The 13,387-nt window shown below is 31.5% G+C and overlaps 1 protein-coding gene across 3 annotated transcripts; it reads left to right on the top strand.

Moving 5' to 3' along the window:
• The first annotated feature begins 1,690 nt into the window (after window positions 1–1,690).
• On the top strand, window positions 1,691–11,472 carry LOC141378765 (uncharacterized). 3 transcript variants are annotated; one of them, XM_087293366.1, is made up of 11 exons: window positions 1,691–1,725; window positions 2,655–2,766; window positions 2,869–2,901; window positions 2,980–3,270; window positions 4,224–4,538; window positions 7,983–8,087; window positions 8,197–8,218; window positions 8,305–8,354; window positions 10,432–10,483; window positions 10,643–10,674; window positions 10,842–11,472. In XM_087293366.1, exons 2-11 carry the CDS (start codon window positions 2,742–2,744, stop codon window positions 10,865–10,867), a joined length of 951 nt encoding a protein of 316 aa, XP_087149492.1. In that variant the 5' UTR covers window positions 1,691–1,725; window positions 2,655–2,741; the 3' UTR covers window positions 10,868–11,472. The 3 variants fall into 3 exon arrangements, with proteins under 3 accessions (XP_087149492.1, XP_087149493.1, XP_087149494.1); XM_087293367.1 differs by lacking the exon at window positions 1,691–1,725 and having other exon boundaries at window positions 2,597–2,766; XM_087293368.1 differs by lacking the exons at window positions 1,691–1,725; window positions 10,643–10,674; window positions 10,842–11,472 and having other exon boundaries at window positions 2,597–2,766; window positions 10,432–10,487.
• The last annotated feature ends 1,915 nt before the right edge of the window (window positions 11,473–13,387 follow it).

Genomic DNA, 13,387 nt, shown 5'->3' with positions numbered 1-13,387 from the left:
CTGTGTCCCCCTCTCCTGCCCGTCAGTTCTGTCTTTTTCTTGACATGAAAACACACACCATTTTCACTTCCCCCAGAGCTTCTATTGTGACTTCAGGGTGAAAGGCTTCAGATGTGTTGCTAACCAACCTCCCTCCTGGCATTAGACTTTAGACCTAAGTTTGGGAGGGTTGGAGGGATAAAATGTATTGTATTTTGGATCTTTTGTAGTTTGTGTGTAGTCTGTGGCTGAATTTTTTACTATACCTTATAGTTCGCTAAGGGCACCTATAATATTTCTTCATTAAAGGGCACCTATAATGCCCCTTTTTCCAAGATGTAAAATAACTCTGAGAAGTCTCTAGAGTGTAAAATACCAAACAAAGTAAGTTTTAAACTCTTTGAAACTGCCCGTTTTAGGCTTTGTTTTGAACCGTGCCATTTTAGCTACTGTTGCTTTAAATTCAAATGAGATTGTGGCAGATTTAAATGTTCTATGCTAATGAGGCAGAGATGTCACTATGCCCCTTCTGATGACACATACAGTTAAAGTCAGAATTATTAGCCCTCTTTGAATTTTTTTTCTTTTTAAAATATTTCCCAAATGATGTTTAACAGAGCAAGGAAATTTTCACATTAAGTCTGATAATATTTTTTCTAATAGAGAAAGTCTTATTTGTTTTATTTCGAATAGAATAAAAGCAGTTTTTAATTTTTTAAAACTATCTCAATGTCAAAATTATTAGCCCCTTTAAGCTATATATTTTTCCGATAGTCTACAGAACAAACCATCACTATACAATAACTTGCCTAATTACCCTAACCTGCCTAGTTAACCTAATTAACCTAGTTAAGCCTTTAACTTTCACTTTAAGCTGTACAGAAGTGTCTTGAAACATATCTAGTAAATTATTATTTACTGTCATCATGGCAAAGATTAAAAAAATCAGTTAGAAATGAGTTATTTAAACTATTATGTTTATAAATGTGTCGAAAAAAATATAATCCCTGTTAAACAGAAATTGGGGAAAAATAAACAGGGGGGGTTAATAATTCTGACTTCAAATGTACATAGGGAGAATGTCAAAGTGCTTCTGCAGACTGTTTTTATGAATAGTGAATACTAAAGAAAATTAATGTATACATTATTACTATTACAAGCTGACTGTTGCTAACTGAAGCTGTTTATTTACAGATGGTTGCCACACAACTCTTATAAAAGTGAGTCTTGCATAATAGACTGACTTTACGTGGCTGCCATTTTTAAAAGCGAAATCAATGCTGCAGTGGGAAAAAACCCGGAAGTATTGCCTGTTACACAGGAACGTGAACCTGCCTGTATAGCTTATCAGGGAAGAGAAAGCGACACAAATTTATATTACTTCATTATTATAATGATCATTTATATCATCACCATTATTATATATGTTTATTTCACTGTGTTTATTTATTTTCAAGTGAAAATAAAAAAGGATATTGGATCTCATTTTCAGCTAAGTTAAGGGAAAAAAGTAGTTAGCTAACATTCTCCCAATCACATGTTTCTGTCAGGGTTTTTGGTTAATTTTTCATGTAATGTTTTTTATTCACTACTAGATGTCGCCATTTCAACTTTTCATTTTTTTTTTGGTTACCTGTAATCACCGAGATCAGTTTCACATGTGCCTTGCTTAGTTGTTTGTATAAAAGTAACCCTTTTTCCTCTGTTCTTTGCTCGGTTATTGTAGACAAATGCCTGTCACCTACAGTGAGTTTTTCCTTCTTGTTATTTAAGCTAGTTCTCTTGTATCTAATATTCCAAGTTTTTTTTTGGATTTTTTCTGTTCAGAAGTTTTTGCCTGTCTGAGTTGATGAACCTTTTGAAACCTGAAGTTTCCTGTTTTTGTTAACTGTTTTTTCATCTTCCATTGAAGATTGTTTTTTTTTTTGTTGCTAATAAAACTCCTCAAGGAATCTGATAGTGTGTCATTGCTGAGTTCTTCAGCTACTGGTTGCTCAGTGGTAAGGAGTCCACACTCCCACACCAGAGACTGTGGTTCAATCCCTGAGCCTGACAGTTTCAGATGCTATTTATCAAATATTATTGATAAATATCCAAGTAAAATTCAAATTAACGAACTGATTCCTTCTCTATATTAGACATTGTCATGACACTGAATTTCAGTACTGAGTAAAATAAGCACAGCTGTCTCCTTTAAAAAAACATAGCTAATTAGAGAAAACGAGAGGCTTGAATTTTAGTTTTTTTAATGCTATTTAAGAATGCTTTGAGCATTAATAATACTTTATATATAAATGGTTTTCAGCCATTTCCAGCCTGGTCTTATATATATATATATATATATATATATATATATATATATATATATATATATATATATATAAATTTTTGTTTTTTAGATAAAAGGTCTTAATGTAAACAACTTATATAAAAATACATTACATAATGTAAAAAAGCTGTCATTTAAATAATGTCAATAACTCAATTTTGACAAAAATGTCAGACAGAACCTTATAATGCTAAGGTGACAAATTGCCTAAGATAGAATTCTTAGAACTGTTTTGTGTGTGTGCGTTTGTGCATGCATGTTTCCGCTTTAATAATTCCCTTACAGCATGATTATTAGAGATGCTCTACCTCAGTGAAAGCACTGCCCTTTTCTCTGTTCTGTTTAGTGTACTGACTTTGTAACAGCATATTGGATGCAAACCAAAAGAAACTAAATGATCTTGTGGTGTGTAAAGACATATTGATCAGCAGTCATGGTTAGTGTGCTTCTCCTTGCATGTAAGTACTGAAATGTAAAAATCTATACCTGAACTAATCAATATATTAAATCTACACAGTGCTGTAGGAGGAATTTTTATCAATTTATTTTCCTTTTTTAAGATATGTCAGTGAATCTTTTCATTCCGAGTCAAGGTATGTTTAAACTATAAACAACCCTGCAGTTTATGTAACATTATCAGGATGAGTAAATAGTTCTTCTTTCTTTCACAGGTCAAAACATTCAACGAGCTAAGATTTTCAGTCAAAACAAAGAAGTGCCAGAAGGGGGAAAACTGGAGGTTAAGTGCAGTGCGTTTGGTCTGGCAACAAAGGCAGTTTATATCTATCTGTGTACAGACGGTATCGCTGTAGATGTGCAATATGGACAAGATGTCTTCTTTAAAATAGAACGTGTGGAAATAAACCAATCTGGCAATTACAGCTGTGTGTTTTCAGAAGAGAAGTTGAAGATAACTAAAGTTATGGGATATGGTCAAAATAATATCTTCATCAATGTGACCGGTAGGATATTCTGACATTTCTGAATAAATTTGTGAGCCTGAACTATAAAACCAGCATTAAGTTACACACATATTTGTACACTATAAAAAATATATGATCAATTAGTCATGACAACATATCTTTTTAGTTAAATGTAACTTATTAAACAAAGTTGGTCGTGTTCTAATTTATTGTATGTTATGCAAGCTGTTTTAAGACATTTTAATATAATATTAGCCGAAGCTGGTTTTAGCTGGTTGACCTGCCTGGTTTTAGAGGGGTTTTGGCCAGGCTGGTTTTCAGCCATTTCCAGCCTGGTCTTAGCTGGTCAGGCTGGAAAATGACAAGCTAAAACCAACTTAAACCAACTTGACCAGTCTGGTTTAAGCTGGACACAGCTGGTTTTGGCTGGACTTCCAGCCTGGTTAGGCCGGTCAAGCTGGTTTTAACTGGTCATCTCCCAGCCTGACCAGCTAAGACCCGGCTGGAAGTAGCTGTAAACCAGCCTGGAAATGGCCAAAACCCCTCTAAAACCAGGCTTGCCAACCAGCTAAAACCAGCCTATGCTGGTTTAAGATGTTTTTTAGCAGAGAAATGACTCATAAGGATACAGTTTTACTCCATTGGTTTGACTCATTTCTTAAAACAGAAATTACATTCTCAAAATTCTAAGATCATTTGCCAAAACAATATTACAGTTTAGTGCAACACTATAGCTCACTTGCAAAAGCTCATATCTCTCCAAAAACAGTTCACTCATTTGTCAAAACTACATTTCCTTCCACTGTAAAAATATACTGTACAGTACTTTGAATGAATGACACAGTAGATTTACTTTTATTTAGTGTAATCCACTTCAAACTAACAGCAATATACAAACTATTGTGTGAAATCACCTTTCTAATGAGACAGAATTCTTCAGAACGTGTTTTAATTATTAATATTAACCATGCATTTTCTCTTCCTGTCCACAGAATCTCTGATTAACACATATATTCATGTGGAGAAGTCTGAGGTGTTACAGGGAAGTGATGCTGAGTTTATCTGTTCAACATCAAGTCCTTTAAACAAAACACAGTCCAAGAACATGATTTTGGCTTACCTCATTAAAAATGAAAAGCCTGTTAAAGTCAACATTTGGAACACCGAGGAGATGAAGACGACGTTCACCCTTAGAGACGTCAGGATGGAAGATGCTGGAATGTACAGTTGTGCTGTGTTATTAAACATGCTTCCTCACCATGAAAGAAGATTTAAGCAAAATAATAAAGTCAACTTTCAGATAGCTGGTAAGACAAACAAAACTTTTTGCACTTTTTTAATAAGTCAAAAAGTACTTTGATTAATAATATAAAGTCAAAAGAATTAATTCAAGAGATTTAATTCAAGAGAATTAAATAATTAATAATATAAAGATAGATTAAATGGTTCAGACTGTATACACACAGGAAACTGTAAAGCAGATTATTTAATCTATTTTTTATATTCTGTATGAGAATTAGAACAACAACAAACAATCCTGTGTTCACTTCAGTAGACTGTTTAAAATTATATCTGATGGAAAGTTTGCACAACGTTTTAGTGCTAGGTATATTAGCACACATCATGTGAAGTAATTAACAATAATGCCATGTATACCTACTGTGATTATTTAACCAGTACAGTTGTTGAATATATGTTGTGAAAAAGAAGTGTTCAAGCATATTTTCATAAGACCAATTGCTACAGAATACTGCTTATATACACTGTTTACAATTTTCTGTAGAATTTACAGTAACTTACAATTACAAGAGAAATACTGTATTTACATTTACAGAATTTTTACAGAGTTTTATGTATATCTTTACTTTAAAATATACAATTATTTTCACAATGCAACTTTAAAATACAGTAACATACTGCATAAATGTCCTACAGTAATTCACAGTTCATTTTACTGTTAAATACAGTGTAATTTACAAAAAATAAGTTAACATTGTACTTAGGAAAAGTAATGTTTAACACTTGTGCTATTTTGGAAGTAAATGAACATTTATTATATTTACAGTTTTTCATTTTCATTACCATATTTCAACATTAACTAATGCATGATTCAAATCCAAAGTTGTGCTTGTTAACATTAGTTAATGCACAGTGAGTTAACATGAACTAATGCCATTAAACTTAAATAATATCTACTGTACATGCCAACTAATTCTATTAGATTAATAGACTGTTAGATTGGGGTTAGTGTAAGTTGACATGTAGTTGCAGAGTTTCTTATCCCTCTACTGCACGTTATTTAATGGTAAATGACAAAAATGATTCCACATGATTTTATTTGTGTTTTTTTTGGGAACATTTCATTGTTAAAAGTTGTTTTTGGTTTGAACCCTCAACCCCAAAATATTTTTTGTTGCCTTAAGGCAACGTTATGCAACAATGGTACAAAAATCACAGAGAAAATTGGTCATATATTATATATCAAATATCATGAGTCAGTGATCAGAGAGCAATAATAATGTCCAAATCTTATCCAATTCAATCCAACTGAGTACTGTAAAACCCAATAAGTCAAAGCAACTCAAACTGTTTGAGGAAACCGATGAAGTAGTGAGGTATTTAATTAACTCATTACACATTTCATTTTGATGGTCTGTTTGTTGAATTTAAGTTACATTGCATCTACATGCAATTCTCATTAGATTATAATTGGACTAATTAGTGTTGGCTAATTGTCTTATTGTCAGTTAAATGTCTGTTGAAGAAGCAGTATCAACAGATATTAAGCAGAGAGTCTACTAAATAATACTCAAATGGAGCATCAACAGTTACCTTATCATTAACTAATGAACCAATATTTTAGTGCTACCAAAAATATATATATTTGCATTTTGTTCAAACTACTTGTTTAAAATAAGCTAAAACAACACATTTCTTGAGTTTTTCTTTGTGACAGCTCAATTGCTTTATGTTTAATCCACTTACATTCAAAAAAACTAACTAGTTTACTTATCATGTTGTCCCAACACAAAAAATAATTATTTACAGTGCAAGCTACATACAATTAGACTTAAAAAAAAACAACTCAACTTTATGCTGTGATTACTGTAAATTCTTCCTGTCTTCACTGTTTTTTTATTTTAAAATTTTTTTTTATCAAACTAACTTTTCTAGTCATTTTGTGACTTGTGGAGCTGCACAGCGATGGATTTGCTTTTCAGTGTTTGGACTTCCAGCAGTGAAATTTAAACCACACTGAACTAAACTAAACTTTTTAATTTACTAAACACAATTTCAATTTGCTTACAATTTAACTTACAACAATTAAACAGACTAAAATATGAAGTTAAACTTTGTATACCTTAAGACAAATTAGTTGAAATCTGATTAACTTATTAAAATAAGTTAAAGCAGACTAAACATATTTGTTTCTATTACATTTTTTGTGTCGAAATTGAAACATTTAGGTTTTTAGTGATTACTCTTACTGCAGTTAATTATTTATCATACATTAAAAATCCAACAGTCAATTGTATCTAATTAAATGAGTGTAGTTAACTCAAAATTTACTGAAAGTTAATTCTACTCAGTTATTTAAATACCTCACTACTTCAACCTAAATGGGGTAAGTTCAGTTAAACTCAAATTGATTGTAGCAAACGGTTTCCTCAGCCGGTTTGAGTTGCCTTATATTGGGTTTTACAGTACTCAGTTGGATTGAGTTGTCCTCATGTGTTGGGTTTTGATGTGCTCAAATTGCTTCATTTACTCAAATGGATTAAGTTGACAGTACTCAATAAGATTAGTTCTGAACCTAAATGGTAGTTGCAATCGGTTTCTTCAAATGGTTTGAGTTGCCCTAACTCTTAGGGTTTTACAGTGTAATATTCATTTAAACTTTTGATTTCAGTACATGTGACACTTTATTTTAAGGTGTCCTTACACGTTTCATGTACTTACTATAGTAGTTACAATTAATTATGCATGATTACATGCTGCTATCTAATGGTAACTTTATTTTTATGGTACATTAGTAGACTGTCTGCTTAATATAATGCTCCTTCAACAAATTTTTAACTGACTATAAGCAACTTTGCAAATACATGTCAGCTTACACTAACCCTAACCCCAACCTAACAGTCTACTTATAATCTGATGAGAATTAGTTGGCATTTAGATGCAATGTAACCTAAATTTAACAAACGGACCATCAAAATAAAGTGTGACCAATAATATTTACTCTGACAAAAACACATTAAAAAGTGCAACTTTTAAATTCACTTAATTGCAAAAGTACTCTTTATAAAATATAAAAGTGTACTTTAAATCCAACGCAATCTCACGGCAATTCGTAACTTTTTCATTTAGTGGCTAATTCGAATTCGTACACTCTAATTCATACAATTTAGTACGATTTGCTCATCCCCCAATGACGGTTAGGGTTAGGTGCCATGCCTCCTTTTTAAAATAGTACAATTTCGTACGACTGAACTTGTATGAATTCGTACGAATTAGCCACTAAACTGGCAAAACGTAAAATACTTACATTTTCTCATAAGATCAGGCTGTTTAAATCCCAATTTTTCTTAAATATAAGTATTATATGTAAAAGATTAAAAAAATACTTATATAAATGTTTTTTGATTTAAAGTATGTTCAATAAAGCCACATTTTCACAAGTGTGTATAACTACAGTATTAAAATATACAAATAATTAAACTGACAAATTAAAAATGTGTTTTCCTTGACAGCGGAGTCTGATAGGAGCACTTCCACAGTCATAATCATCTTAACCTATGGCATGATAATGTTGATAATTCTGTTGCTGGGACTTTGGTTCCTCATCCAAAAACAAGGTAATGTGGCACTTTCACTACAGTAAATGTTTACAGGTTTCACTTCTTTAAAAGTTCTGCTTAAATCTTAACACTCATATAATTTTGAATTTTCTTATCAATTTCATAGGGTGTATTGTAGGAAAGAAAAGGTCTGTTTTATTTCAAATTTGTTTCATTGATATAATAAAATATACAATATATTATAGACCATTTACAATGCATTTCTTATAAACAGATCTTTGAGGATTGAGACAGAGCTTGAACAAACAGAAGTGATTTATGAAGGTATTCATTTAATGTTTTTACACTGAATGGAGATGTAATGGAACTATTTTAAGCAGTGGCAGTAGTATAATGGGGTGGAGGAGAAGGGGTGTAAGTGGGCTGGCTGAATACAAAAGTTTAAGTTGTTAAGTTAAAGCGTAAAGTTGTTAAGTAACCACTTTATTAATCCCACATGGGGCAATAAGGTCACACAGAAAAATATATAAACTTTGAACAAACTTAAATAAATGACTGTAATTTGTTGCAGCTTAAATTTGCAGTTTTTATCAGAGCGTGACTTAACTTTGATTCAAACTTTAAATTTTAATTTAGTCCCAATCAAATATTTATTGTGGTCAAGAAAATTTTTTACATTCACACAAAGCCTTATGCTGTGTTCACACCAGATGCAGTACACGCAGATAAAAAGACACGTGAACATTTTCAGTTTACTCGCTTCATTCGCTCATCAAATCCTCTTCATTTATGCGTCAAATTCCCTTCAAAATAGGTGCAAATTCGCATCATGGGTGGGGCTTCTGTCTACCCGGTGAATCTAGCTTTATTGCTAAATGCCTAACATGGATTTTATTGAGAGAAAAGCTGTGTTTTTGTGCTTTAGGAAGACTGAAAAACAGTGTTGATTTGTTTGGAACCTTGTCTGAGTGCACTAGGTCCATTCAAAGGTGCACCTATCTCTATTAGTTTATGAACTCCCACTGAAACTATACCTGGATGATGGAAGCTTTCAGCGATGCTTCAGACTGAGCCGAGCCCAGTTTGATGAATTGTTGTTCGGTGTTGTCAGGAGTATTTTTGCCTTGGACATCGACAACAGGCATTACGTTATAATCACATCCCTACAAGACAAAGGTTATGATTAGGGGGCAAATATCAGCTAAAGTTCAGATTTTCCAACTCACATAGTTTGCGGTTAAAAAATTAAATGCAGACATATACTTTTGGCTACATAATTCACAATCACCAGAAATGGATATGGGGCTACGTTTGTACATACGTATGTTGAAAATATTTATTGTGTTCAAGGGAAAAATACATTCACTCTAAGGTAAAATAACGTTTTTATAGAGCATGAACTATAATTGAATTTCTTTGGTAAATATTAAATTAATATTTAACTTAAATATAATATATAACTTGTAATACATAAAATACTTATTCTAAAAAAAACTATAAAATCTAAGTAAAGTTGAATGTGCTATTCCATGTTTCTGCTATTCCTATTCCATGTTCATCAATACTAATTAAAAAGAGAAAAAAAGTGGTTCCAAACCGTTATATATATATATATATATATATATATATATATATATATATATATATATATATATATATATATATATAATTTATTTTTTTTTTGCTATTTTTGAAGAAAGCTGAAAACCTGTAACCATTAGCTTCCAAATTCTGAAAAACAAAAACTATGGAAGTCAATAGTTACAGGCAGGGGCGGACTGGCAATCTGGCAATTCTGGCAAATGCCAGAAGGGCCGGACCAATTTTGAAATCTGGGCCGGTCAGTTTTTTTTTAGTATGTATTGTTCTTAAGTACAGACACCTTTCATCTCTTGCTAGATGTGATATTATGATGATAATAATAAAAATGATAATAATAAATGTTAAGCACTTGGCCCAATCGGCAACTGCCGCATCTTTTCAACATGGGCCGAACCAATCCAAGGTTACACGGATATAATCAAAATCTGGCAAGAATCTCATATAATTTCACCATCTCTACACCAAAATAAATAATGAATGTGCATGTCCGTGGATGGGGCTGTGTCGGTGTGGTAATGTGGGCTGGTGTGGCAACAGTGCCAGGGCTGAATTTTCGTCCCAGTCCGGCCCTGGTTACAGGTAAACAATATTTAAAACAAGTAAAGGGTGAGTAAATTATGACATATTTTCATTTTTGGCTTTAACTCTTATTCTATATATTTATCTGCTAAAAGGTACTTTTGTCAGCATTTAGGGGTAAAGTACCTTAAAATTAACTACAAAGAAATGTACTCAAAGTTACTCAGGGGTATTTTCTTATTTTAACCTTTTTTTTTTTTTCCACAAATCTATACTCTAGTATCACCCAAACCTGATACTGCTGGTACTGATGAAATACGAAGCATTGTCTGGTAAGCCAACAACAACAACAACAACAACAGCAACAAAAATGTTTTGACTGACTCCAAGTTTATAAATTTATAAGCCTTTCATAAATCATGTCCTATATAAAGTTTATATTTTTGTTTCTTTTTTTTTATTGCTCTAAATCAACATCCATGATGTCTCAGCGCTGCCTCAGAGAATGACTTCTCTGATTACAGTAAGTTTGCTCTGTAAAAGATTAATGAATGATGAATTTTATGCAATCTTGAAAAAACAAACAAAAAACATAATCATCATGTATTTCTCCACTTTAATAGATATATTATACAATATAAAATTACACTGACTAGCTGTTTCTGCATTAAACTTTTTTTTTTTTCACAGATAACCTAGTACTGTACAATGAATAGTGTGATGTGTAGTACAATATCATCATTCATCGCAGCATGACTCTTTCTGTTTTGCAAACTTGTTTTTAGTGAGTGGATCAATTTTAGTATGCTTTATAAGCTTTCTTTTATATTGGACTATTATTTGTTAATTGTCATGTTTGATTATACTATGCTTTATTTGCTTCATTTTGTTTTGGAATATTCATTGTTAGGTCTCATGTTTGACCATAGTTTGCTTAATAAGCTTCATTTTGTATTGGAATATTATATGTTAACTGTCATGTTTGATTATAGTATGCTCTATAAGCTTCATTTTGTATTTGTATACTATTTGTTAATTGTCATATTTGATTTTGTTTTAAAATCAGTGATTTGAAAGGGATTCGATATCTGTTGTAAATGAAACATTCAGCAGCTCTCAGGATTTATAACACAAGGTTACTTATAGATTTTGTTAAAGCAACAAACAGTGTGCAGTTTTAGAATACACAATGTGATTATAGAATTGTCAAAACAATTATAAATACAGCATGTTATTTCTGTATGTACTGAAGAATACATCAGAATAATTTGAATGTAAAGATTATTCTAATATCTACTGAATACATATACATCGTAAGGCAGATTGTTTAATCTATTTGTTTCATATTCTGTATGAGAGTTAGAACAAAAAAAAGGTTTTCATCCTGTGTTCACTTCAGCAGACTGTTTAAGTGTAGTTTATTTATAAACCAATTTCGAGAGGATCACGTGCTTATGATTGCTTGCAGCTGCCCCGCGTTATCCAATTTATTCTTCACCAATCAGACGATTCCTAGGCCACTATAAGTGCCCTATAGGTTTCATAACACAGTCATTTACGTTTTGAAGAATCCCCCACCTCTAATACTGCTCTTTTTCTAGATGGGTGGCACGGTGGCCCAGTGGTTAGCACTGTTGCCTCAGAGCCTCCTTACCAAGCCAGCGGACATTTTTGTGCAGAGTTTACATATATATACATACATATATATATATATATATATATATATATATATATATATATATATATATATATATATATATATATATATATATATATATATATATATATATATATATTTGCAGTCAGTATTCGCTCCCCCCCCCTTTTTTTTTCTTTTTCAAATATTTTCCAAATAATGTTTAACAGAGCAAGAAAATTTTCACAGTATGTCTGATAATATTTTTTTATACAGGATAAAGTCTTATTTGTTTTATTTTGACTAGAATAAAAGTAGTTTTTAATTTTTACAAAAATAATTTAATTTTTTAAATTTAATTAATTTATTAATTTAATTTAAATTTTATTATTAGCACATTTAAGCTATATATTTTATAGTCTACAGAAAAAAAATCATTACTACATCATTAATAATTCTAACTTCAACTACATATATATATATATATATATATATATATATATATATATATATATATATATATATGCTTCCAAACAGATGATGCAAATTGTATAGCAATTAAAGGTCATTTATAAAGTTTTCAGACATTACAAACAATGTCAATATTAGATATTGATGGTGTAAACGTGCTTTTACAAATGCTTGATGACTGAATAGCCTGTTTTGAGTGTGATGGCCTACATGATGAAAAATTATCAAGAAGTTGTGAAGAGTTTGACAGTTTAAATGAGAATCGACTCATCAATTTTGATCAACAAGCCATACGCAATTAGTTTTTGTACAAACTGCAGAAAGTTGTTCTTACTGTTGGCACACATGCACTAAAGCGTTTGCAATTTGCTTAAATCAATAGGAAACGCCACTCTAAAGTGAACAATAAGCCAATTGTTCAGAGAACTAAACCTAAATAAAAAAATGTAAATAAAATAAAAATTTTACTTAAGATTTTAGCCAAAGCAATTGACTGTAAAGTGTCTCTGCCGCTATTACAAATGTACAGTATGCTAGGTGTATTAGCACACATTATGATTTTTTTTGTTGTTGTTGTTATTTGCAGGTCAAACAAACATAAAATCATCAAAGTTGGTCCCTGAGTGAACTCAAAATGTTTGTACATATACATTTGTGGTGACCTGCCATATACTGTGTTTTCATACAGATCTAACATAAACTTTAATCCTAATCTTCCCAGAAAGCTTTCTAAATATTTACAGTTTTAGATAAACCCCATCTAGTATTAATAATGATTATTTCCTTTGTGGGAACCGGTGACACACACCTAAGCTGTATTTAACCATAACCTTAACATCTTCCTTTACCTGGCTAAGAGGTTAACGCTTTTACATAATACAGATGCCATATAAAAAGATACGCAACTATAAACAGCCCAGTTCTACATCTGCTCATATAACATCTCTAACCACATTCAATTTATTTTAGCTTGCTGTAACAAGCTGTGGAAACTTGAAGAAAAAGTTTCTGCAATTCTGAGCCACTGAATATCAAACAAGCAAGTGTTGTATCAAGTGGCCTTGTAATTTAATTTAAAATATGAAATTTTTGTTGTGATTGTCATTAGAATTTTTGGATCACACGGCAG

The sequence above is a fragment of the Danio rerio genome, chromosome 18 (genome assembly GCF_052040795.2).
Source record: "Danio rerio strain M-AB ecotype USA chromosome 18, GRCz13ab, whole genome shotgun sequence".
NCBI classification, from domain to species: Eukaryota; Metazoa; Chordata; class Actinopteri; order Cypriniformes; family Danionidae; genus Danio; species Danio rerio.
This window is presented reverse-complemented; position numbering and strand designations above follow the sequence as displayed.

Bases quoted from the DNA above. Each gene is read 5' to 3' on its own strand.
- LOC141378765 (XM_087293366.1), top strand. From the start codon at position 2,742: ATGGTTAGTGTGCTTCTCCTTGCAT. The intron at 2,767-2,868 runs GTAAGTACTGAA...TCCTTTTTTAAG, and splicing joins TAGTGTGCTTCTCCTTGCAT to ATATGTCAGTGAATCTTTTC. The intron at 8,219-8,304 runs GTCTGTTTTATT...TCTTATAAACAG, and splicing joins TGTATTGTAGGAAAGAAAAG to ATCTTTGAGGATTGAGACAG.